This window comes from Helicoverpa zea, chromosome 18, assembly GCF_022581195.2.
Source record: "Helicoverpa zea isolate HzStark_Cry1AcR chromosome 18, ilHelZeax1.1, whole genome shotgun sequence".
NCBI classification, from domain to species: domain Eukaryota; kingdom Metazoa; phylum Arthropoda; class Insecta; order Lepidoptera; family Noctuidae; genus Helicoverpa; species Helicoverpa zea.
Window position 1 is genome coordinate 9,893,399 of NC_061469.1, and position 26,350 is coordinate 9,919,748.

The 26,350-nt window shown below is 36.1% G+C and overlaps 4 protein-coding genes across 4 annotated transcripts; 2 read left to right on the top strand and 2 right to left on the bottom strand.

Annotated features, from left to right (window-relative positions):
• Positions 1-55: 55 nt before the first annotated feature.
• Positions 56-2,505, top strand: LOC124639015 (general transcription factor IIH subunit 5). The gene is made up of 2 exons (XM_047176223.1): positions 56-277; positions 2,319-2,505. The coding sequence occupies exons 1-2, from the start codon at positions 243-245 to the stop codon at positions 2,503-2,505; spliced, it is 222 nt and encodes a 73-aa protein (XP_047032179.1). The 5' UTR covers positions 56-242.
• LOC124639012 (meiotic nuclear division protein 1 homolog) lies at positions 472-2,348 on the bottom strand. Its single transcript, XM_047176221.1, has 5 exons — positions 2,218-2,348; positions 1,856-1,992; positions 1,172-1,277; positions 889-1,035; positions 472-625 (listed from the first exon to the last, which is right to left on the bottom strand). The coding sequence occupies exons 1-5, from the start codon at positions 2,305-2,307 to the stop codon at positions 485-487; spliced, it is 621 nt and encodes a 206-aa protein (XP_047032177.1). The 5' UTR covers positions 2,308-2,348; the 3' UTR covers positions 472-484.
• A 2-nt stretch (positions 2,506-2,507) lies between the features above and the next one.
• Positions 2,508-4,046, top strand: LOC124639014 (zinc finger HIT domain-containing protein 1). The gene is made up of 2 exons (XM_047176222.1): positions 2,508-2,830; positions 3,871-4,046. The coding sequence occupies exons 1-2, from the start codon at positions 2,508-2,510 to the stop codon at positions 4,004-4,006; spliced, it is 459 nt and encodes a 152-aa protein (XP_047032178.1). The 3' UTR covers positions 4,007-4,046.
• Positions 4,047-7,998: 3,952 nt separating this feature from the next.
• Positions 7,999-26,097, bottom strand: LOC124639060 (transcription factor ATOH8-like). The gene is made up of 2 exons (XM_047176278.1): positions 25,825-26,097; positions 7,999-10,240 (listed from the first exon to the last, which is right to left on the bottom strand). The coding sequence occupies exons 1-2, from the start codon at positions 25,871-25,873 to the stop codon at positions 9,513-9,515; spliced, it is 777 nt and encodes a 258-aa protein (XP_047032234.1). The 5' UTR covers positions 25,874-26,097; the 3' UTR covers positions 7,999-9,512.
• Positions 26,098-26,350: the final 253 nt, after the last annotated feature.

Here is a 26,350-nt window from a genome sequence, read left to right on the forward strand (position 1 = left end):
AACATCTCAATACCCTTCAAAATCTGTCATTTCTATCAAGCGTCAATGTCTATCTGACACTCTCATCTCCCATCTGTCAGTTTCAACTCGTTTGTGGTTCAATGTTGTTTGCGTTACAAACTGTGTAATAATTGTAATTTTCAGGCGTTCTTTTAAAGTAATTTTGCCTTATAAGGCATATGATAAACAAGTCTTACCATCTATATACTCCTTCACCCCGCATCTGGTTGATAAAATGAACCATGGTGAATGTTATGAAAGGAGTTCTCGTCGAATGGTATGTAAACAAAACAAAATTTAACTTTTATTTATTTTATACTACTACACTGCGTTATTTCGTATTTAATAAAAGTTATTTATTACTCGTTATGTTGTATTAAATTAATGCTTTATTGAGGAAATAAATCCAAACTAGGTATCCAAAGACAATGCAAGCAAAGAGGTTATGTATCGTTATTTAAAATAAACAAATGCCTAAAAAAAATTATATTTCAATGTAATCCAAATCCGCTGGAATATTGAAACTCTGTTCGATTACATCATTCTCCATTTGAAATGCGTTTTTTATGTAAGACTTCAGTATATAAATGTTTTCTGTCCATCTATTTGCGGCTGCTTTAAGATCCTGCAATAATCAATGTTGAAAGTCTAAGTTATTCTTCTTATCAAGTGAGCTGCTGTACTAAACTAACACTGTTGTCAAGAGTTATTTGAAATACTAGCTGTTTTATTGCAGTTGCAGCTGAGTACCAGTGTTTTTTTATAGAAGTAGAGAGACTGCATATCTGACCTCCACAACCCAGTTACCTAAGCAACCCAATACCTCTTTGTAAAGTTGTCAGACTATTGGCATACAATTAAAAATAATCTTCTTTTCTATCAACATACCTGGATCTCTGTCTTCAACTGAGCAATGTATTCAGGATCGGAGTCACGGTACTTCTGCAGCTCTCTCTTAAGTTTCTCTTCATGTTTCTCAAGACATTCTAATGTAGCTAGCACTTCAGTTCTTTCCTGACATTGCTCTCTTCCAATCTAAGGTATCAAAGTAAATTATAATATGTGAGTACTGCTTACAAAGATATATCATAAAAAAATTGAAAGTATCACTATGTTACATATGTAACAACAAGCTGTTTTCTAAATAATTGTAATTAGGAAAGATACATACAGATTCTTGTCCGATCAAATCTTCAGCCTTTTTCAATTTCTTCGAGCACTCCTGAACTTCATTTTGCAAATCATGCAGTTTTCTTTTCTTTGCGTTTTTTGCTTTACTGTTACAAACATATTAATATTTTTAACAAAATCTTACTTAAACTCCTACCATATTACAATATTTTTTTATTAAATATATTTTTAATTCGTAAAATTAAAAAGTCGTGGTGGCCTAGTGGGTAAAGGACCAATCTCTCAAGTATGAGGGTGCGGGTTCGATCCCAGGTCAGGCAAGTACCAATGCAACTTTTCTAAGTCTGTATTTACTTTCTAAGTATATCTTAGACACCATTGGCTGTGTTTCGGATGGCACGTTAAACTGTAGGTCCCGGCTGTCATTGAACATCCTTGGCAGTCGTTACGGGTAGTCAGAAGCCAGTAAGTCTGACACCAGTCTAACCAAGGGGTATCGGGTTGCCCGGGTAACTGGGTTGAGGAGGTCAGATAGGCAGTCGCTTCTTGTAAAGCACTGGTACTCAGCTGAATCCGGTTAGACTGGAAGCCGACCCCAACATGATTGGGAAAAAGGCTCGGAGGATGATATTTTTAATTCAAGTTTTGTTAAACATGTTTTCAACAATTGGATAGTAAGCTGACGGACTTATGGGTGATATAAAATAGTCATACTTTTACTTACCTAGGAAATGACCAAAAATATATGGATGTTCCTATCTTCTCCGAATCTACAAGATGATCATCAACTAAATTTTGTACTACTTCTTTCACTGACTGCATTGTAATGCCTTTCTCCTTTGGAGCTATCTTCTCCAATTCCTGAATAAATAAATATGAATATACATATATTTTTTTTATTTTTAACAAGCAATAATGATGAATAATATGCCCATACCAAGATCAAATTAATAATTATGGCCTATGTATTTTAAAATTACTTGGGAAGAGTGTAGCTTTCCAAGAGTAAAAGAATTTTTAAAGCAGTTTAATAATGTTGGAACTTTTAGGCGACAAATAAACAAAAGAACAAAAATGTTTCCTCACCTTCAACTGGAAGAAATCTTTACTATTATGAAATATCTCCAGCATTCTTATCTTCTTCTCTTCAGCACTCAAACCTCTCTTCTTTGACATATTGATTACAGTGACCCGGCTATGAAACAATTCCTTCTTCACTTGGATGAGACCTTAGCCCTCGGCAGGAAGTTTATTCTTCAAGACCTGGACGAAACACATCTGTTCATATCATCAGATATAGTGGAAACACTACAAGCTCGAGTGGATGATTTGATGGACCAACTTAGCATACCAGTACATGACAAGGGAATGTAAAAATGTCTTCCAACTTACGAGGAAATAGAGATACAGAGAGGAGGAAAGTTTTAGATGATGCCGCGAGGAAACGTAGGGCTAGAAAAGCGGTTGAGGCACTCGAGCAAGACAATTTCCATGAAGACCCACATGCAGACTTAGTAATGTCGAAGAAGGTGCCGAAATTCGCCGACTCAAATGAAAAGCCCACTCGGAAGAAAAAATCTAAGAGTGCGGAATATTACAAGATGCGATTTCGGAAGACATTTGCGCAACTCGTTGAGGAAGATGCGAGTTTTAGACCAGACCCGCCTAATTATCTATCTGCGCAAGTGCCACCTTCTAAGTAAGTTCCTTTCTAATTATAGCTAAACATATTATGTATACTGACCAAAGTAATTATCGAGTCTAACTTAATTATAAATAATGCCTGATGTGGGAAATGAGGGTTTTCGATACTTTTTCTGCCGCCAGGCGGCGCTTCGTATGCGTCAGGTCCAAACAGCTGTCAAATAGTATGGAATTGTAGGGTCCGAACTTATTGTTTATTGAAATTCCGTTATATTGGAAGTGTTATTGATTTTATTATGGACTACGGTCAGAATAAGGTTTCCGAACTAAAAATTGAGCTAAGAGAGAGGGTGCAAAAGTCACTGGTACTAAGGAAAAGCTTGTTGAAAAATTTGTTAACACAATATGATTTAGTTTTTTTTATTTACTCAACCTCAATAGTAAAACAATAATGCAGTGCTTTAATTATAAAATAAAAAAAAACACTAAAATCGTTCACTATTCATAGTAAAGATAAGCACTTTGACAGTTACCTGGACCTGACGACTCGGTGCTGCCACCTCCTGGACGCCATTTTAGAAAACCCTCATTGTTATGAATTAAATTAATTACTTACAAGTTTTTGCAAAATATTATTTCAACTGGTACCAAGATAGTCAAATCCAAAGCTTAACACCTAGCCAATTATTACTTAGGCATAATTTAATGTTAAAATCATATTTTAAATACTTTTCTTGAAACCTTCAATAAGTGATGAAAAGTTTATTCTATGCTATTTCTTCTTTTTAATTCCTGGTGAAGGGCTGTTTTCAAAGTAAATATTTCATCTAATTATAATTAATAATGGTTGAATTATATTTATAATCTTAAGTAGGTTTAAGAAAAGAAAATGAATCATTAAAAAAAAACCTATAAAAACACTCTTTTATAAATGCACATAAAAACCATTGCAAGACAAATGCAGTTGCCAATTTTCATGACGCTACGGTCCTTGGGAGATTGGTAAAGTTACCTAAGATTCCATTACATAGGTAGTTATTATTACATGTCTACATAATAAAAGCGTGTTAACGAAGTAATGCCTTTTGTTTCCAGATTTCCCGATCGACACTTCTGTGCTGTTTGTGGTTTTCCATCGAACTACACTTGCATACCTTGTGGAGCTCGTTACTGTAGCGTCCGCTGCTTAGGAACACACTTAGACACGAGATGCCTCAAATGGACTGCTTAACTCTTGTTTTCTTGAAAATAATAAATTTTCCTACTGCAAATAATGTTTTTTTTTTGTCAACACTGTCAAAAGTTTTCCCGCTAAAATACGAATAGTAGAATAGGCAGTCCCTCAGTAAGCAATGTTCCAAATTCAAGTATTTAAGAAAATACGCCATAGATACTAATGTTTTTTTTATAATTACCAAGTCATTGCGAGCTTAGGATTCACAATGTACCTACGTGGACTTTATTGCTGCAAATAGTCAACGCCATACAAATTTTATAATTTTCTTTTTAGTAAAATGGTCTGCCACAGATGTGTACGCAGTGTACCTACACTATAAAGTTAGGTACAAGTTACGTCTTTTACGTGCCCTCTGAATAACATATCGTCACTGTTCTCCAACGGCGGATCCAGGGGGTAGGTCACAAGGTCATGACCCCCCCCTGGGCCAGGTTCAGGACCTAAGAGGACTAATAATTGAAATGGTTAAACACGATGTTTTTGTTATAAGTATAAGATAATTTTTATTCCGAGTGAATAGGTAGAGTATTTTTGCTGAAGAATTCGTGCTCGCAACGCTCGCTCTCTATTCTTTATTTACTCTTTATCCGTACCCAAAAGGAGGAAACGGGACCCTGTTACTAAGAATCCGCTGTCCGGATTGTCTACATTACATGCTGTATCTCATGCAGGGCCGTCTTAACCTATGGTACAGGGTGTGCGAATAACCCGGGCGCCTCGGTCTCAGGGGCGCCGCGGGACGCCCCACCACCAGGAAATTTCGAAGAAATTACACCCGTTCGATAAGGAAGTTCCACATTGTATCAATGATACTGACAAAAAAGCCGCCTTCGCTTTGTTGGATTGATCATTTTGATTATTTTTAACTTTTAACATCCTCCAACTAAGTGAAAAAATTCTAGCTCGCTACGCTCGCGAGTAAATGACTATGTCTGTGTTGTATTTCTGATTGTTTATTATTTTTATTGACGCACCGAATCAACGAACACAAATGGCACTCGCTCTAATCACGGTTCCTTTTTATTTGTACGTAATTCCCAGTCTGATTTGTGAGTCTTCAAACAAATAATCTAAAAAAGTTCGCGCTCGCTGCGCTCGCGGCTACTTGTTGCTTTACAATGTACTTAATCAGGTGCTTTTGTGTCGTAGGCTCAAAAAATTTCGCGCTCGCTTCGCTCGCGCAATATGAAGTTATCAAGGCAGGATACATAATATATAATTACCTTGCCTTGATAACTTCATAAGTCAAATATAGCAAAAAAAATATATTATATAATGGAGTCCTCAAAAACAAAACAGTTTGCGCTTCCGACTGCTTGTTACTTTACAGCGGTTTTTAAAACATATAAACTTTTTGTGTCCCAAAATTAAAAAATTTGCGCGCTCGCTTCGCTCGCGCTAATTTTTACAATTACGTTGTCCTATCTCGAATTTCATAACTTAAATCTGGCCAACAGTTTGAGCCTACAATGATTTGGGAACATTTTAACCTACCAAAAAAGTGACTTTCGTTCGAACGTTCTTATTTATATTCCTTGTAAAGTACTTCGATCAATATGTACTACTCATAATCTTTCAATAGATACATAGATGGCGCTTGGGTGATGATTGCACCCAGGCGCTACATGAGCTAGAGACGGCCCTAATCTCATGAACCCTTACCAATAGTAAGACAATTGAAGTTTTCACAGAAAATGTTTTACTGTTGCTGCAATAAAAAACGTACGCGCCCTTTTCTGCGTACACAATACTTTTCAAACGTTAAGTCTTCAACCTGAAAAAAATCTCGCGCTTGCTATGATCGCGCTTTCTTGTATTTGTGCTGTATATTTGTTATACAGCAAGAAAGCATTTTCATCTACTTTTAGTCCTCGAACTGAATAAAAATTTTCGCGCACGCTTTTTTCAATTTCGCATCTCTGATTATGTCCAAGAAATCGCGTTCGCTCAGCTCGGACCATTTTCTAGATAAAAAAACTTTTTTTAACCTTAGTCCTCGACCTGAACACAAAATTTTCGCGGTCGCGTCGCTCGCGCTTTTTTGTTTGGCACCTGTGTGTAGTGTATGAATATGTACGAGAAATTGCGCTCACTCTGCTCGGGCCATTTTCTATATGAAAACACTTTTCTTAACATTCGTAAAAATTTCGAGCTCGCTCCGTACGTATTTACTGTATTTATACTACTACTTTTAATATTAAAAGAAGTATACGCTACAATATAATATTTTTTGTGACTTGACCATGACTGGGTGACCCCCCCCTGGCGCCGAAGCTGGATCCGCCCTTGCTGTTCTCTATCTGTTTCTGACAATAATACTGCCTGCGTTTGTTTTCTCTGAAAGCTCCTATAACTTTTTTACTACTTAGTTATTGTTGGGGTAGCCTTCTGTAGACTAAAAGACTAAATATTCCTCATTTAGTCTTACATCTTTGCTAACAAGTTTGAAATCTGTTCTTTTTTTGTCAAAGCGCCATCTACGAAATAATAGCTTAATTATTACAGTTCAGATCAGAGCATTATATACACATTTACGCGCCATCTAGCGGGGAATAGCTAAACGTCTCGCTCATTCAGATCTCAACTTCACGTAAATTTGATGCAACTATTCGATACTAGATGGCAGCACCTGGTACTTTTAACAATTTCAGAATAGTTTTACAAGCCACCGAAATAACAATTCTTCTATTATTTATATCACAATCGTATATATAATATGTATGAGGAATGAGAAGAGAGTGCATGTAGCAGAAATGAGAATGCTGAGATGGATGTGTGGTGTTACAAGAATGGATAAAGTGAGGAATGATTACATTAGAGGAAGTCTGAAAGTAGCGCCAGTTACAGAAAAGATGAGAAGTAGAAGATTGTCGTGGTATGGGCATGTAATGAGGAGGGATGATACGCATGCAACAAAGTGATGGAGACGAAGAGGAAGACCTAAGAAAAGATGGATGGATTGCCTGAAAGATCATATGAATAGGAAGGGAGTGAGTGTCAGTATGACGAGTGACAGGGGCAAATGGAAGAAAATGACATATTGCGCCGACTCCAAGTAAAATTTGGGAACATGGCAGGAGAAAGAAGAATCGTATATATAATATCTCAAAATAAGTAGGTCACCGGCCGCCGTAGCCTTTTATCAACTATATGGTCGGCTTCCAGTCTAATTAAATACAGCTGAGTACGAGTACCCATACATGGTGCTATTCTGATCTGCCCATCTAGCCTCTTTATCCCTCAACCTGGGCAACCCTATACTCCTTCGTACGATTGCTTTTTGATTGATTCTTAGACTTCCCGGTTTCTGATGAACCGTAGTAAGGGAGAGAGCCAACAAATAAACGTGCCTTCCGAAATACGGAGGAACTCGTCATGGCAAAACTAAACCCATCCATGCACGACTTAGTCAAGCGATCCATACCGCGAGTTCCTCTAGGATAAGTACAGTAGGTGGGTACTGCCTTTTATCATTTAGCGGATATTATTAACAAAGCACAGCTAGGTATAACATAGGAAGTAGGGTGGTATTGTGACATCTGTCATTTGTACAATAGGGCGATTGTCATCCCAGGTGCTTGGGGCACGATAACGAGGCACGTGCCAAAGAGTCAATAGCGAGGACTGGAGGTCGAGCTACCCTCGTGTAAAGGTCCCTTCCGACGCACGCGTCGACGCGTTGGCTGCCCGCGTCTGCCGCAAACGGTTGGTTATGCCGTTGCTCGGAATTTAAGCTTAAGGAGTAGCAGGTATACCTACACTGCAGTTTATAGGAATCTTATTTATTAAATTGCTCAACTAAGAAGTAGGTAAATGTCATCCAATTATTTTTGGAAGACAGGGTTTTTAAATGTAAAATGCTTGGCTAGACAACTTACCATATAGGCCTGGGTCTAAGTAATACAATTGCATCGTATTTTGTTTTTCTATAACTTATCCGTCTACATTTTTTTACGTTGAAGGTTTTTATGAAATTAAACAAAACATTTAATTGTGTACTTCACTTCTTTTATTTTCTGCGTTATTTCTAATTATATATTTCAATTAATAATGCACCATCGGAAACTGTACATAGGATATTTTCTGTTACTAAGCATTTCATTAAAAATCTGTAGGTAATTTAAAATTCTCGCAAAAATTTATTTTTTTATAATTTGAAAAGTAACAAAAAACATCGGATAATTTAACAATGACTGTAATTTTCATAATCATCAGTTCAAGCTTATGATTTTTTGTCAGACTCAACAAATGTGATGTTATCTTATAATTATTTTATTTACAATAATTGTATCACAATACAGGATCAAGGCATTTTTATTTGTCTACATTATATTAAGTATAAGTTCGAAAAAAAATGAATTAAATTTATAAAAGGAAACACTCACAGAATTATTTATTTGGTAAAATCGTCACAAGTGTAGAAGATAACTATTTTTAATCAGAATAGAATGCCTTGACAAAACTTTTGTCTACCAAACAAAACATCGATTACCATATTTACATTTTAACCTACTATTTACAAAATGCAACATTTTTCTTACACTAAATAAAATTATACAGTTCTCACTTAAATTACTGACTCGATTGTAATAAATATATCGTATTAAAGCCATAAATACACAATTTTTACATAATTTTCATTATCATCATTCCTTATTTTAATACTGGACTCAGGAATGGTAAACATGAATAAGAAACTCATTCGATTTACTACCCAAAATATTTGTCTATGGGTGGATACTCTACAGTTTTTTTTTCTTATTTCCTGCTTACTTGGAACATGACAACCATAAGCAATGTCAGTCCTGTCTTTATTTTTTTAACATTATTAATTAATTAGTAGGAATCGTTTAAACCCGAGATCTGTCTAAGATGAACGGAGATGAAATAGGAACATTATAATTTGTACTGGGCCGATTTTTTAACATTATGAAGTCGTTAACGTTTTGACTTCAACGAGAATCGGCACGTATCTTTGATGAAAATACAGGATACATGTCTTAGTTCCATGAATACTATGAAATTTTAATGTTTTTTTTTAGTCTTGACTACTTATAATAATAATCAAAGTCCATACAACTCCAGGCTCTTTGAGATTCACATTTTAATGCGCTTGGTTATTATCACAATATCTAATTTGCCTGGTTCTTCTCTCAATCATTTTACAGGAGTTTTTATATAACTAGGTACATAATTTTATAACATTTTATCTTCCATTACCAATATTATTGTCGTTTTTGTACTAGCTTACCGCATAATACTAAGCTTCGCAGGACGGTTTTAATTGAAACTTGGTCACCCTAATCGGTCTCAGACTTCTGCTAACTTTATATTAAATTTTAGGAATAAAGTCTCCTGTATAACTGTTAATATTGTCCAAACAAATCAAGAATATTAAAAACGTAGGCGTAGAAATATCACCACAAGCACATCACCGAACAATCTAGAAACCGATTACGGTTGTGTAAAAGTTTAATTCGTTCACTTCAGTCCATACGCTTTACGCATCGTCTTTCTTCTTTCTTAACTTTCCTTCGGTGTGAATTGTGTGCGTGACTTGATCCACTGCCGACGTCAGATCAGCCTCGGGGTCTATGGCTGCTGACAGAGCGGCGATGTACGCGCACGCTATCCGTAACACCGATAGTTTTGACAGTTTCTGGTTGTGACTATACGCGGGGACTGACCGCCTCAGCGTGTCGAAGGCAGCACTGATGGTGTGCACTCTCGTCCTCTCCCTCGCGTTCGCCTCTATCCGCCTCTCTCTCGTCATATTCTTGTAGTTCCTCTGTTCCCTAGGCTTGCCTTTATCCTGGTATGGACTGGGCTCTACGACTCCTGGGTGAGGGGGTACTCTTGGAGGGCCGGGCGGTGGTGGCGGTGGTGGGATTGGTGGTGGGGGCGGCTCTAAAGGCCTCCGTCTTTGTCTCAATAAGCTGGTCTCTTTTTTAACTAAAGACAGAGGTTCTCTTTGTGGTTCCTCGGTGAAGGACCAAGGTCTGAAGGGGCTGGCTGATGTGTCGCTCTCGGGGCTCGGTAGGTCTTCTCTGGAGTTGAGTCGGATGCGTTTCTTGGGGGGTTGGAGGCGGGTGGGCGTGCGCGGGCGCTTGACCCTGGAGTCGGACTCAACGAGCCGGACTCCAGAGTCGTCGGAATGAGCTGGGCCCGAGCACGAGTCGTCATCGTCGCCGCCCGACACGAAGCCAGCATCTCGCTCTAATATACGATCTAAAACAATTGGAAATGTCTGTTAGTATTGTTTGATAGCTGACAAAAGATTATTATGCTGAAAAATATAACTAAGTCTACATTTTGAATGTCGTTTGACTAAAAAAATACATAATGACTAATCTTAGAATTATTGCAACATTGGAATAAAATCTCAGAACAGCAAGAAACTTTTAAATAAACCCTATTTGTTACTCTATTTTCAATTGGTTAATTGCAAAAGGTTACTTTTAGAACGTAGCCTATTAGAGCAAGTTATGATTGCGACGGAAGCTGCGCGCGCGCACAAACGGCGCCGACGCTCGTTATGGAGTCAGTATGTGACCGGACTTAAACAGCTCGGTCCTATGGTGTCATAGTATTGTAAATAGCGTTGAAAACGTTTTTGATATTATTTTGGCGCTTTAAAATATGTCAAAAAGTTTGTCATAGATATGTTATTGTTTTCGGAGGCTAAAATCCTTACTTAAAAGCTAGTCTGTCTGTCGTGCTTTCAGCTCAAAAGTATTGAACTGACTGATGCAATTTGTCTATGCCTATAAAGTTGCCTATGTAACAACATTTTTACCGCATTTTTTTTTATACTGTTTACCGTATTATGGAAGAACTTTCCTATTATCTCTATCTGCCACTTAACTATTAAAAACACACACAAAAATGTTGCAATATAATAAAAGACATCTGATATCCGTTTTTACAGATTCACAGATACAATCTAGAAACATATTTTTATTGTTCTTTTAACCATTAATTTTCATTGGAAATACCCAAAAGACTGAATCTAAATCGTCACCAAAGATTTGAAACTAGTTTTTTTCTAATAAAATCGTAATGTATAGGACAAGGTTGTGTTGTGTGCTAGCCAGTCGTTGGCGCCGGCGCTTGCGCACGTGACGTCATCGGTCACACAACTGCACATGAGAGCAGGACCCTGGGATAGATTGCAAGATAAATTGTCTGACGTAGGACCTAAGAAGATAAGCCCAAACTTTTCTCCCGTTTTTAATACCAGCTGTTGCTGAATAGAGTTGTGAAAAGATTTTTTATTATTACCACTAAGTAACTAGCTAGATTCCGCCAACTGTTTGGGAAGTGGTTAGAGCACCTAGATAAAAAAGAGCCTTCCTTATTAAGGCATACAGAAGGAATTTTCTGTAGTTTGAGATGAGCGCGTTCATACAAACTCTTCAGCTTTATAATGACTTTAGCTACATAAAATTATCTCCTGTTGAGAATTTCATTTGAGTTGAAGTGATTTGGTCGTCAAAAGAAATTGGGGAAATTAAAAAAAAAATACAAATTGCGCATTCAGATTGTTTAAGGGTTTTGAAAGCAAACAGAACTTTTCATTAGGTACTCCCCATTCTTTTTTTAACTTTAAGTAATTCTGGAAACATTTTCAATAACCCTTCTCGTTGTGTTATAAGATTTTATTTCTATAAGAAATCTCGTGTATGCCCTAACAACACAGTTGGTATGTATGTATTTATTAACGTGTACCGTGAAACAGGTTTGAGTCCATATGGGCAGGCGCAGACCGATTGTTATTTTATCATATTATTTTACATGGTCCGCATTCCAAACTTAAATATTCCTATTTATAAATTATATATGTATTTATATAAACTATTAACGTTTTTTATCGATCGCGGTTTTTCCAAATGTTTTTTACCTAAAAGTATTAGACTTGAAATAAGTGGAATAATCGCTGTGATACCTAATCGTATTTTGAGTTGTCAATTATTTCAAAAAGAACCGTAAGCAATAGACAATTTTGTGACCTTTGAAGAAAAAAAAAAGGTTAACGTTGGAAAATTAATTTCGCTTCACATTTCTCTAAAATCAATACTATCAAATTTAATATAAATTGCACCGTTCCCAAAATATCTTAAGGCGTACCTCGGTAGTAATTTTATTTATAAAATAAACAGCAATAAATTACATCTAAGACCTATAAATACGCTGATTGAAAACCTAACTTTGTATCAGCCAGCAATATAGTACACAATTAGTGTCAATTAATGATAGCATTGTATGAAACGAACAATTTACTATCTAATTAATATTGTACGCTGACGTTTTGTGTCGTTTGGCGCCAATCACATCTGTCAAATGCATGTCACGGAACTCGGTACTATTTCGGAAATACAATGGTAATGACATCCGTAGGCCTTACGCGCTGCGCGACGCTAGTGCAGCGAATACTTACTAATACGTATAATCGTACGTTCTTAATGGTCGCGCTACCGGAATTAGTTTATTGCTCATAATCGGGTGGCCGCGGCGCCGGAGAGGCGTTCCAACTTAACAAAATATTTTACCGTTCGAAAACAGAAAATCACGCCATTCTAAGCTCTAACGATACGCCTTACGGCCTTAACGATTCTAATCGATTGTAAACATACGTTGTGACTCGACTAAGTCGCGCTCACGAAGCTTCTCACACTACAGGTGTTTTTATACCGATAAAAAAAGATTGGATAGAACTTAGACAGCACCGCCTACGTTTGATAGAGGTTTTAATCGTTATGTAGAATTTCTTTGAGTCTCACTAATGAAAAATTAATAGTTAGGTGGGCCGACGAATATTTATGACAAGTCCAAATTTTCGTGATTGGAAACAATTTTCGTTCTAACTTTATTGTTCGCAAATTGAGCTTTGTTAGCGTCATCAAACATTTTAATTATTATTTCTTTAGCCGGATGTGGCTCTAATACGTAACTCGTGTTCGGAGAGATGCTTGAATAAACGATAAAAATTCAAATGCATTGTGATTAATAGCTGGCATGTAAATTTTCGGGATGCTGATAATATATCATTGTGGTTGAACAATAAAATAAGGTTTTGGGCCGTAAGGGTCTGGGCAGCTCATTACGTGCCTTCACGTTGCGGTGTTAAAACAAAGAGTTGTGGCGCCTCAAAGCGCCCGCGCCGAGGACCTCTTGCCTTTGAATGGGGTGTCGATCTCATCAGATAAACCTCGACCATGCGTTTAGATACTGATCTGGCGCCAAATTTCACAGAAACCAAAAGCGCCTGGAGAAAAAAGAGCTTGTTTTTCAAATACGGCCAGACTTTTTTATTACATTTGAGTGCATTAAGTGAACGTTTGGATAGCCTAGAGTAAAGGTTGAAAACATATCTCTCACGAGATCGTGATTTGGAATCTTAATTAGTTGAAGTGATGTATACTGTAACTTAATTTAAAGGAACGGAATAAATTGTACGGCATGTGTTACGACAAAAGCGGACCACAAAATAGTGATGTGCCCACATTTGCCGGTGTAGCAATCTCGTGGGATTTCGTTTACGTGACTATACCGGACAAAATGAGAAATTGATGAGCGGTCACTTGATAAAAAAATCAGACTAATTTGTAGTGTCCGCACTAGCACATTCGCACGGTGCTCTGAGCCTAATGTATGAGAAGTCGTGATGTTTCGACTTTCACCGAACAAACATTACGAATGGCGCCGTCGTGGGCACGCCTGTGCAATACTGCTGTACGATTAATCCATTAGATTTCTAAACTATTTATTTTTAATAAATTACTCGATAATTTTATGACGATGTGTATTTTTTTATTGCATAGGACAGCGATTTACGTAACTGCTATTATGTTTTAGATGGAGATAGCGTAATGTAATGTATTGGACGCGACTACACTAAAATCGAACAAGTGGATATTTGAAGTAATCGAATAGCTTGTTTCCGAATTTCAATGAAACTGAAGAGGTGTAGTTTTCCCGGGATCGAATCCCGCAATCCCGGCGGGATCGTTATATTAGTCACGTATGCGACGCGACTCGACGGCGGCACTCGGCGCCGCTCAGTCGCCGTTACCTATGAAGTACTATTAAATACCGCTTCTTTAACCATGAGTAGCTAATTACAATACATTTAAGTATTAGCTATGCCATATCGAATGCATTCGCAATAGGTTCTACCTTCTGAGAATGACAGAAATATCAAAAGCATCAGGTGATGTAATTCCCGCGTGTACCGTGAATTTCCTAATGGGGTTAAACGTAGTTCTGTGAAACAATCATTAACATTTAATGTTACTCGTATTTCGTAACTTTAGAACCTTCTAAACAATAAAGAAATCATTTTAGCAAATTGAAAAAAATATATATCAATGTTTTTAGTCGATTTTTCTCCCAAATTGCTAACACAAGTGACAGACCTACATAGCGAAATAAAATAATAAATTCCTTCGTAATCAATTTCAAAGGTAGGTAAATCAGGTTTCATATAATATAAGCTATGTGAAATGACACGGCGGCGCCTGCTATTCGATTACATATTCACACGGGGGGTTGCGTTCTTGGAATTTTCGTGCGATCGATTCGAACATCTGAAATGTGTATTTAGAATTCCTTGTGTCCTATTCAGCACAATAGTGTATTATTACTGGCTGTTACTTATGTACTTATTTAATACGTCCTTTATTTTCCATCAAACCCACGAAGAGGGACGGGGACATACCATAACTTTCTGATATAGGTACCTACCTATATGAAAGTTTTTATTTTAAGTTATTATAAAGTTAAAAAGAAGCATGTGTTAATGATGCAGTTTACTTACTATAAAAAAACTTGTTATATACTTAACCTAAAAAAAAATGAGGTAACGGAACGTAACAGTCGGTGGTATTGAAGCCATTTTTTTTCAACACCGAACATATTACATTATTATGTTATAACGACGGCGAACTCCCCTCATATTGAAAAATAGTGGGACCATTGTTAGCAACTGTTCAAACATTGCAACCGTAGTGTCCGCTGGAGTCAAAATACCCATTGTTTTGTCGATGTAGACTCAACATTTGTGTCTGTGGACCGCACCTGGTAGCCACGTGCCTATAAAAAGTAGCAATAATTATTGATCTGTGCGTAATTGGACCTCTCCGGTGAAGGATTTGAACTGTATTCGATTTTTAAATGTAATTTTGGCGGGTTTTTTTCTTTCTTGCTGATTGCTTTTATTAAAGGAGCACATTTTAAAGAAACATGTTATTAACTTCAAACTTGTTTTATTTAATTTAGCACCAGTAATGTATGCATAGACACAATATTTAAATGAAAAACAAAATAACGTTTCAAAACCTGAAGCTACAAGAAAATCTGAATCTAGGGTTTGAGGAAATGACTCAAATGATGACTTTAAGTTTCTCAATTTTTTATGTTAAGTAGAGCAAATGTTCAGCAGTTTATACAGTCTCTTACGTAGATTAAATGCATACTGCGCGTAATTTTGTTTATACATATTTTTTATAATACTGCGAACACCCATGACTACATAAACTGAGAATCGTTAAACGTGTTAAAATCGCTTGCGTTTAATTTGAATACCGTCTGGCTTTCGTACAAATAATAATTTAAAATTGATATTTACTTCAAAATTTATTGCTTTTTAAAATAAGAAAATCTAAAATGATGCGCCGGAGGCAGCAGTAAAAAAATATTTCAATTTTAAAGTAAGTTAGCAACATTTTTTTTAGTCATTTTCTATACGATGTATAATGGATAAAACCACCTGGTTTGTGTTAGAAAAATTGCATCGCCGTGACATTTTGTCAGAAGTCATTTGTTTCACAACTCCGATGGCCTGGATTTGAATAAAACCTAGACGTGCGCATAGATTTTTTTTCTAAAAAACGACCGCATTATGCATTAGAGGGGACGAACGTGGTACAGTTAGAGTGAAAAATATGCACCGAGGTCATTTTTCAAAGTTCGAAAACAACTTTTTTACGGTGCTGAAATGAAAATTTGAATGAGGTTTTTTGACAAATTACTTATTTTTATCACTTCTTTTGAACAGATGTGTGTTAGGTATTTTGGGGGGGTGATTGTACTAACCTATTTATACGGCCAGTGGGGTTAATGCTATGTTGATGTTGCAAATGGGGTGATTTAAAATAAAATGTCATTAATCTGCCTACTACTTGTTTTGCTTTCAGTATCTTAGGATCACGTTATGTGCATAACTTCCGTTTAGAAGCGGTGCAGATGTTTTTTGTGACCAAAATGAGGAATAATTTTACAGATGAAAAATTGGCCGGGAAAATTGACAGCTATAATGTTTCGGTTTTTTACGCAGCATTTTTTTAAATCTTCATCTATTTCTTTTTAAAAAGAGAGAGGATTTTTTTCGTTTAAAAACTAGGTTTTCTCCACAATGAAATAAGTTATTAAGTACATAAAAAGAGATATAAATATTTATTTCGCTAGCTTACTATCTCTATCCCAAATATTTAACATGAATGATTCACTAGCTCATCCTAGTCTAGGCTAGGATAACGTATTATTGTAACACAAAATGTCTGTAACCATGCGAAAACTAAACGCATGCATAGTCAATGATTTCCGTATCTACATTTTTGTTCATTTTCATATCAGGCTGGCACTAGAATAATTTATGAAACGATTATCACAATTTTGTGTATGCAGTCTTTACACCTTTAAAAAATATTTTTAAATATCTATGCTGTTACCCTTGTCTGTGGTTGTCATTACCAAATATATCTTATTCTACATATCGTTAGGCAGGACCTTGTGAACTATTTCATCAGCAAAATCATTTGAATTGATAAATACTTAATTACCAACTTCAATAAAAGAAAATCGCATCTAAATCTTTTAGTTGAAAGACATTATTCAACATTGGAGGGGCGTCATGTCCACTATGCATAAAATGTTCTGCAACACGACGTGACCTCGTACCGGCGCCTCGCTGACGCTAAATAAATCACGTATAAAACGACAATTTCGCAGATGACCAATTAAATTCGTTCATATACCACTTATTTACATTTCTGATTAAATTAATATAAATAATTTAAGTAATCTGAACATATTATCAAAGTGTTTTATATTCATTGTGATGTTTATTCATAGTACAGTTTTCCTCTCTTCCATTTTCTTACCTTGAGCGAATACTTTATTTTGTATAATTTATCGAATATACATAATTCTTTGTATTATTGCGAAGACATTTTACTTTGCGAATTTGTTTTAGGGTGTAGCAACTTCACTTTCAGGCGTGTTTAAGAAATCTATTGAAATATTCATTACAAAAATGATATTAAGGAAAAATATTAGAAAATATAATGCTGCTAGTTCACTCTGTTATTTTTACATTACGAATATAGTTTACTTATCATCATATAGCGAATAGGGAGAAAATGTGAATGTCTAAGTATTCCAAATTTAGACAACCTGCAAACTTCAATTAGTTAATTTGCTTGCTATAAGGAAAAAACTTACTAAAAACACAATTTACAGCATGTCTTTTTGAAGTTTCAGCACACCTGTTCAAATACAATTGCGAATTTCCAAAAACTTCTAATTTTGAGTAGGTAATAAAAAAAAAACAAATTGTTTAAAATAGCTCTTTACCTCCTGAAAAATTTGTTTATCCCTGACCTGGTTACTGTGTTACACAGAGGTACTCTTAAAACGTATTCAAACACTAAATACTTTTAAAAAACAAAGCACAGTCAATCTTACGTCACCCCCAGTAGGTGTAATACGTTTGCATAATAATAGGCGCCATCTCCCGGATTCGTCGCTTAGAAACAAGTTAAGCGCCGTCTAAATTAGGCAGCCATTTATCTCAAAGTAATCTTGAATTCAGTCGGTTCTCGTTAGCAAATTAATGCAAATGTCCCGATAGGAATGTGCGGTATGCGATGACGCGCGGTCGTCGGGTAAACATAATGTATAAACAAAAACAACGGCATAGTTCAAGTTTCTTTTTTCTATGAGTATGTTTTATGGTGACCGACGTTGTTATTATTGAGGTTTTATTCAATTACTGTACATTATCAACAAATCATCAATGGTAAAAGACCTATCTATCGTAAAACATGACCGCATATTCACTGCTAATCGTCTATTCTTATTTCTTAACAAACAGTTACCCCTTTTTTATAAATTTCACATGTCATAAAGTATTTCACACAATATTCGTGCCAGTAACTTGACACTTTCAGTCACAGAACATCATCACCATACAGCAAAGTCATTGGTGCAGAATCTGACGCGACAAGATCCGACAACCCTGCAAGGTTATGTCGTGTTGTTCACGGTTTGAAAACTGCTTTAACATATGTGTGTTGAAGGCTTAAATGCTTTTTAAGTTGCTTGTCATATTTTGGTGGTAGCGAATGACTACAGAATAAATTCGTGGTATAATCGTGCCACCCAAGAGTTTGTAAGTGACCGCGATACTTGAAAACCTCGTATCTGCATTAAAAAAATCTTAAATGGAATACGAAAAATGATATTGATGTCTAGGATATTACGTGTACAGAAGTCAGAAAGTGTCTAAGTATAATTTCCACAAGTATTTATAAATCGTTATAAATCTATTCGTATATATCGATCTTAATTAAATCGTGCCATCATAAAACGTTCCATTACCTTTTATTAATTAAGCGAATATCTCGTTAGAATTGCTCGAGAAATTTTATGAAGCTCGATCTCAACTTAAATGGGAATACCACGAAACGATTTTACTTCAGGCTGTTAATTCCCAAGTAATTATAAAGGCGATAGGCGTGAAGCTGCGTAAGCGCTGCTTTTAGCGCCGCCCGACAGCAATAACTAAACGTAACGAACCATCCGCCAATAGGAGCCTCGTGCGCAACCAATTGCACTTACAGAATTAGAGACCCGCTAGAAAGCGGAGACTCGAAACTCAAAAAGCTGTTTTTGGTGTCATTTGTTTACTTTAAATAATGTCGCATGTTGCCACGTTATTGTTTTTAGTAGACCGTATATTTTCTACTTGCAATCATAATATAAACAAAAGTAGGTAACTCGTGCAAAAAATCGAACAAGTCCTTATCAAACAATTTCACACAACACCATAAAAAAGTCGTATCCTGCGGAAACATCGATATGAAAGCGCTAAGAAATCTGCACGATTTATAGATGTTGGTTGCGCCCACGCATGCTGCGAGCGTGTTTTACGAGTTTCATTTGTGCAAAGGCCTTTAAACGTTCAGCCTTGTGGCGCCTGAAGGAACATTACTGACTTAATTTAAATGTTAGGTTTGCTCTGCACCGAGCTTTAAGAAATCGCATACCATCTCATTTTGTCCTTTTAAAAGTTTATATTCAAACAGATGCTGAAAAATCACGAGTGTGTCTCAGACACTAAGTTCTAAGTCTTCTTTCTAAAGGAATTTTTTTATACACTAAATACTTTTTTTAACAATATCCGCAACGCAAGGGAAGTATGGGCGAGCTTTGTTTTTGTATCTGGCCACCCGTTCGCTTCCTCTCTTTGTCCTTTACGAAGAATTTTTGGCTTCCCTACGTCAGCCCTTTAATATTAATGTATTTTATATGCAAAATTATGGCTACCACATCTTAAGGACTTATTAAACTTAACAGGAAAGAAGTCGGAGGATGAAGAAAGAAGTGTTTTAAAAATGAAAAAGAAAGAAGTTTTATCTTCAACAGCGGGTCTAATAATGAAATAAAACATTTGGCCTGCAGAGAACAGATGTCAAAAATATTTCAAAGGACTATAAGACAATAGTATGGCCATGTGTGAGTACTAAGTTGACAGATGGGGTCGGAATGACTACAAAAGTTTTGCAAGCAAGGTCAATAGTGCAGATGGTAATATTGTAGTCACTGACTTGTGCATATCATTGTTTGAACATGTTGCTTATTGAAATTATCTTATTCGTCGTCTGCTTAATATTTGGCAATGTCTTTTTTTATCATCATATTGGTGCAAGTGTGAAAATTACGGCGAAAAATTGCTGAAGTAATAATTCTACAGTTGCAGATGCCACAATATTAAAAGGCTTTATCTAGTGTTGTCCGTTAAATCGATTATATCATATCGATAAAACGCGACATCTTAGGGTGCGTCCACATCTGGCGAATGCGCCGCGAATGCGCAGCACGCGAGCCGATCGCGAGCTGTTCGCGAGCTGCGCGCGTGCATTTTTGTTTGTGCGCCGCTTCTGCGCCGCCCGCGCGCAGCTCGCGCGCGACCTAACGCGGTGTCCTGCGTGAGCGACGAACGCGACGCGACGCGACGCAACACGACGCGACGTAATGCGACGCGATGCTATACGCGACAGATGTCCTACGTGATTTTGGTCATTACTTCTCAAATCATGGAGAAGTTGTGTTACAATTTTGCTTGAAAGTTCATATTTAAAGTACAGACAGCAACAATCTTCCAACTTGTTTGTACTAATAAACGATTTCTTTAATATTTATGTTTTTTTTGTCCCACAACAATCAACGCTTCTGAATAGTTCGCGGTGTCGCGTCTGGTCGCCCTCAAAACAAGTACGCGTTACGTCGCGTCTCGCCGCAGACTGTCACATAGGCCGCATGTAGGGAATTCCTTTGAGTTGATCGCGTTCGTCGCGTTCGCAGCGTCGCGTCGCGTCGCGTTCGTCGCTCACGCAGGACACCGCGTAAGCGCCGCACGCGAGCGGCGCGCAGGCGGCGCGCGACGTCTGCCATCTTCGATAGTACTGAGCCAATATACGGAACTGTAAGGGCGAGAACTGATTGCGCGCAGATCGCGCGCCGCTCGCGCGCTCTATACGAGCCTTGCGTGAGTTGCGCTAAAGAGGCGCACCGAACTATTGCAGTGACTGCACGCGCGCAGCTCGCGGACAGCTCGCGATCGGCTCGCGTGCTGCGCATTCGCGGCGCATTCGCCAGATGTGGACGCACCCTTAGGTACTCAACTATGTGAATTAGATTCTTCATTCTTCTCATTCAAGAAAACATGTGACAATCGTTTAAGTACATCCAAATGCAAAATATTCTAAAACCTAAGATCACCATTGTTGGTTGTCTCAAGAATAACAAATATCGCGGCTTCGGGAATTCCGAATGTCGTCATTCTACCAAAACAGTGTTAGAGTGCTCACAAAAAATAAGATAATTTAACAACGACATACGTGGAGCTACGTACAGTTAATTACATACCTTTATTGTACAAAATTTTGGCTAATAGAAATTATCTAATGTAAATAAACGGGTTTTTCCGATCATGTAGTGGAAACTATGCTAAGATTTTTTAGACACGTGTAAAAAGGATTTTAAGTTTTGGTTTGCTTGATAATTTTCATTATGATACGGAAGCATTTAAGTTGTTGTTCTATGAATTATTATTGTCTTTGGAAAAAATGGGCAATAAACTCTTTGGACAGTCAAGAACAAAAGTCATATCTCAGAATTTAAGTTCTATATCCCAATATGATTCTCAAAAAGATACGATAAGATCCAATAAATACTCATTAAACCTTAACACATTTACATGCTACATTAAAAACAACGTACATAAAAAAAATCCAACTTCAAAATATTATAACCCATTACAACTGAAATCAATAAACAATATCGTTTTCTTTTGAAAGCAAGAACAAATACTCGTTACGATTCCTTATCTACAGTTCTATTTGCCAAAACAAACTACTAGGCATCCGGTGTAAAAGCACGTGCTACCAACCACGTGAACAACTGCTATTTCAAAATATTGCCAGTCGTAAAAAATGGACGGCGAATGCAACAAAACGGAACTTTGCAAAAAAAATCTTAAATCTGTATCAACCTTTTTGGTTAGCTCCACCTTTTAATCGCTTTATCAACCTCATTTTATGGATAGTAAAATTGACAAGCATGTAAGGATAGTATGATTTTCTATTGTCAAAAGGAATGTTAGGATCGGTTCAGTAGTTTTAGAAATAACTCGTTATCCAAAGCTCTTTTAGCGAGATTAATTACATACCAACTTAAGTAGCTTTACCTTCTATTTCAAACTATGTTAATTGCACGAACTTTTTAAAGCTAGTCTATGGTGCCTACATATGTGTAAGGCCTAATGACATTAGTTGAACATCTAGTTTCTTAGAGTGCACATTTAAAAATAGAATCTAGTCGTGAGATAGATGAAGTAAACGGTCATTCAGTCAAGTAACCAGGACTGACCAGTTGCTTGGAATAAATAGACATTTAAAAACAAAACTAATTTAAAAATCGAGTACGAAAATTATTAAAAGTTCTGCCCATTCTATATGGATTAAATCCAATAATTTAAGTAACGAACCAGTTAGGGATATATCCCTAATGCACACGAAAACAAAAAAGTTCCTACAATCTTATCAATATATAAAATCTAGTACTAGCGTACTAAATACTGACATCGGTAAGTACTAGATACACTAATGCATAAAGTACTTAACATATAGCACTTTATCATCTCATCATGATAAAGGTAGGAGATAAAAAAGTTCATTCAGCTGTTATTTTTGTGAAAATATAACACATGGAAAAAAATACTCCGAAAATTTTCATAGATTTTGCAAAACAGAAATCTTATTCTCACGGATTTATTTATTCTAATTGTTAGGTACGATCGATATCCCAGCATTCGATACGAAAGGTATCGATTACTCTGTCAGCTGTGCAAAACTCGTAATCGATATAACGCTATCGTGTGCGCGCGCGCATACAATTATCCATATCAATTATCTCTACAAATTAGCAATAAAATTCATAATAAATGAAAGATTTACACCTGAGCGATATTTCGTCATTCAATTGTAAATATGCAAGGTAGTATTACTTGCGAAATTGTACTATCAATTGTATTTTTGTAAATTTTCCTCCTTCTTTATCTCGAGTAGGTATACTTTCATTTTAAAGTTTCCTAATTTTGATTTCAGAACTTTCTTTTGGAAATTAATTTTCTTATCTTAATCTTAATACCTATATCCTACAAGTTGGGATAAAGACAGGAGGATCATGATATCCTACAAATACATACTACTATACTAAAATAAAGAGGAATCATTTTTTGTTTCCAACCTAAAGGCTCCGAAACTACTGAATCAATTTGAAAAATTCTTTCACTGTTTAAAGCTACACTTTTCCCGAGTAACATAGGCTATATTTTACCCCCAGAACAGGAATAAAAGTTTCCCAGGCCCAAATCGCGGGGAAACGGCTAATAATAATCTAACAAAAAACGATCCTCCATTTTAAATCTTAATTCCAAATTCAACTGGTCAAACAATGTTCTACCCAATATGGTACATTTCATTCTCTCACTACAGTAGCAGTGTAAACCACCCTTTAGGAACACTAATCAATAGAGATACATATGTCAGAGTCCACATCTGGTAATGGGGTGCCACATCTGGTCTCCAAGCGTGGTGACGTCATCTGTCATGTGGCGACAAACAGTCCCTTTATTGCTCGATTGTACTTTTTTTGTGACGTAACTTGTCAGCAATTGAGGAATTTCAATGTGTTAGATTTTGTGAATAAGTTGTTTTATGAAATTATGCTTTGTTTAGTTTTCTACTGTTTATTTTAATATACTATTATTTAATTTCTTATTTTCACAAATTGTGTATCCTATGTCATTTCTCGGTGACTTTTTTCGTGTGGAAATTACAACTTGAATTTTAAAGGGTGGTGTGCAATTATGTTTTTAGTGTTGTCTTTTTTGACAGTAGGTTGGTATATTTAGTGTTGCCATATCTTAAAGTCATCAAGGTTTTCTTGATTTTATCTTTATATATCTCTTAGTGGAACTGAAAAATATTGTCATGCTACGTAAGCAGAAATGTAAAAAAATATGGGATATCAGTTATTATAGATAATTTTGATTGTTTTTAACTCATCAATGGGTATTAAGTGACTTTGGAACTATCGAGAATTAGGTAATACATTTATTGCTTTTAAATATTGTGTAATAACAAATATTACCTATACGCATGTGGTATAGTAAAATACACAGTTATTGTCAGCTAATCTGTTTCAATATTTTTTTTTTTTTTTCTACTACAGTACCCAGTTTGTCATTTTCAAAATACTAATTATAACGGCTCAATAAACATTTATCTCAAACTACCCTACTAATAACACTTGTCGTAATAGGGTTGGGAATCGACCATTAGAAAAAACAGACCTTCCGACCCCCGTATAGAAACATGTGTATAAACATACCAACTTACTCACGACATTTACACCAACCTTATGTCGTCTACATAAGAGTGATATTTGAATAATAGAGCATTAAAATGTTCGTGGTAAAGTTATTCACTTGTTAGGGTTTCCACCCTTAACATGTGCAAGGTTTTTTGCCCTCTAAACCGTTTGTTTTGAGTTGGAATATATTAATAATTAGTATTGATAGATTTTACGATGAGAATTTTGGTTTTTTGAATTGTAGAAACTTAGAAAACTCAAGATTTAGTAATCTACATGGTATGAATAAAGTGTTTTCTTTTATCTTGAAAAAAATATATTAGTTACTTGCGAAAGATTTACCAATTATTTACCTAAGATTTTTGATTAATTTACAAGAAAAAAGTCATTTCGTCCAAAACTTACACGAGCAAGTTGCAACAAGTTTGCTGAAACTCTCATTTTACATAATAATAAGAACGGCAAGAATTAGAATTGCTTAAGAATTAGATTCAACCAATCAAAAGCCTGCAAATCTATGTCCAAAACAAGATTTGCAATTCTAACATTCATATTAATAAATATTCAATAAAAACATCCCTAGGCTATGCAAGTAGACAGCTAGATATTTTACCCAATCATTAAAATGATTTTCAAAATTAAAGCAATAATTCTAAAAATGATTTACCGATTAGAAACTTTAAAAAACTATTTACTCTATGGCAGGGGCAGAGACGAAATAACAAATTGATATACTTCCTGAAACACTGAATAAAAACAATACAAAAGTGATAATACGCAAAGTAAATGTCGAACTAAATTAGAATCAAACGGAGCCCACAATACGAATGGTGTTAGTACTAATAAGGGCATCTAATGACTATTTAGGCGATCTCATACTTCCGGACTTTTGTTTTAGAGCACGTTAATATCATGTGATTATGTCATGTTAACTAAGTAATAAAGTAATAATGTATCGAATAAGTATTAGGTAAAATATTATTTCAGCTTCGTGCATAGAGGGATGCAACTTTATAGGGAAATCTTCAAATTCCGGGAAAATAAAGTATATTTTATCGACAAGCTAGTGCTGAAAATTAATGACATTTTCTCATCTTCATCTATTGCTAATGTCAATTTTGAATCCTAAAAATATGAAATAGGTAGTAAACCGACAGCTTACTTTTCTCCCTTAATTTTTTCTCCGGAAAATGCGGAACTGTATCGAATAGTAAATATTCGGTAATTACGTTGTACGATGACATAATGATGTGATCATTACATCTCTGATAATTCTTATCGATAAATTGGACCATCCCTAAATTAGGGTACTTAAAGTTTAGTAGTAGAGCTGAAAGTAGAGAATTTAAAAGTTTATTTTAGTTTTACTCCTTATTCCTTACTATGATTTTATTCCAACATATAATGAGGAAATTAAATGAGCCCATCTCATTAACTTGTCACATAAGTACAAATAATAACTGCCGGTGCAGCATCCACTGCAAGGACACTTATGTAACCAGTGCGTGACCTTACGCATAAGTATCGATAAATAAAAAAATAAATAATTAAAGTGTCAAAAGAGTTTTTATGTCAAAAAAAAACAAGAAACAAACCTTTAACTGCAGCCTGCGTTGCATCTCCTGTAGTCGTGAAACTCGACATCTCTATATCCTTAAGTCAAATCCAATTAAAAACTTGAGTAAAACAATCCTTTGCATCGGTTGTGAACACTTGAAGGCAACTCTTATTGGCACTTTATAAGACACAGTATCGTTTCAAGCAAATAAAAAACTGAAGCACTATATTGTCATTTTGTTACGAACGCGCACGTTCGGAAGTGTTTGCGTGCGGCGCTGCGCACATCCCTCACGTCTGACTGGCTGCGCTCGACTGGCGCTCGAAGCGTGGTATAAAGTTGGCCGGACTCCGCTGGGGTAAAAAAGCACGGCGCCAGCTCAGTCTCGCCCTTAGAGATGCGCTCCGTGTGATATTTGAAGCATTTTATCGTACGGCAAAACATTTTTCGAATAGACGTCTCGACGATGTTTTTAGAGGTATGAAATCTGTGATCAGTTTTCGATGGATTGTTAAGAAATTCTGATTTTAGCCGTGTTTTGCTGACAACTTCCTCAGAGCAAT

Excerpts from the sequence above, each read along its gene's own strand:
- LOC124639015 (XM_047176223.1), top strand. The coding sequence starts at position 243 with ATGGTGAATGTTATGAAAGGAGTTCTCGTCGAATG. Across the intron at positions 278-2,318 it reads AAAGGAGTTCTCGTCGAATG|TGACCCGGCTATGAAACAAT; the intron begins GTATGTAAACAA and ends TATTGATTACAG.
- LOC124639012 (XM_047176221.1), bottom strand. The coding sequence starts at position 2,307 with ATGTCAAAGAAGAGAGGTTTGAGTGCTGAAGAGAAGAAGATAAGAATG. Across the intron at positions 1,993-2,217 it reads AAGATTTCTTCCAGTTGAAG|GAATTGGAGAAGATAGCTCC; the intron begins GTGAGGAAACAT and ends TTATTTATTCAG. Across the intron at positions 626-888 it reads AGTTGAAGACAGAGATCCAG|GATCTTAAAGCAGCCGCAAA; the intron begins GTATGTTGATAG and ends TGATTATTGCAG.
- LOC124639014 (XM_047176222.1), top strand. The coding sequence starts at position 2,508 with ATGTCTTCCAACTTACGAGGAAATAGAGATACAGAGAGGAGGAAAGTT. Across the intron at positions 2,831-3,870 it reads GCGCAAGTGCCACCTTCTAA|ATTTCCCGATCGACACTTCT; the intron begins GTAAGTTCCTTT and ends TTTTGTTTCCAG.
- LOC124639060 (XM_047176278.1), bottom strand. The coding sequence starts at position 25,873 with ATGTCGAGTTTCACGACTACAGGAGATGCAACGCAGGCTGCAGTTAAA. Across the intron at positions 10,241-25,824 it reads AACGCAGGCTGCAGTTAAAG|ATCGTATATTAGAGCGAGAT; the intron begins GTTTGTTTCTTG and ends CAATTGTTTTAG.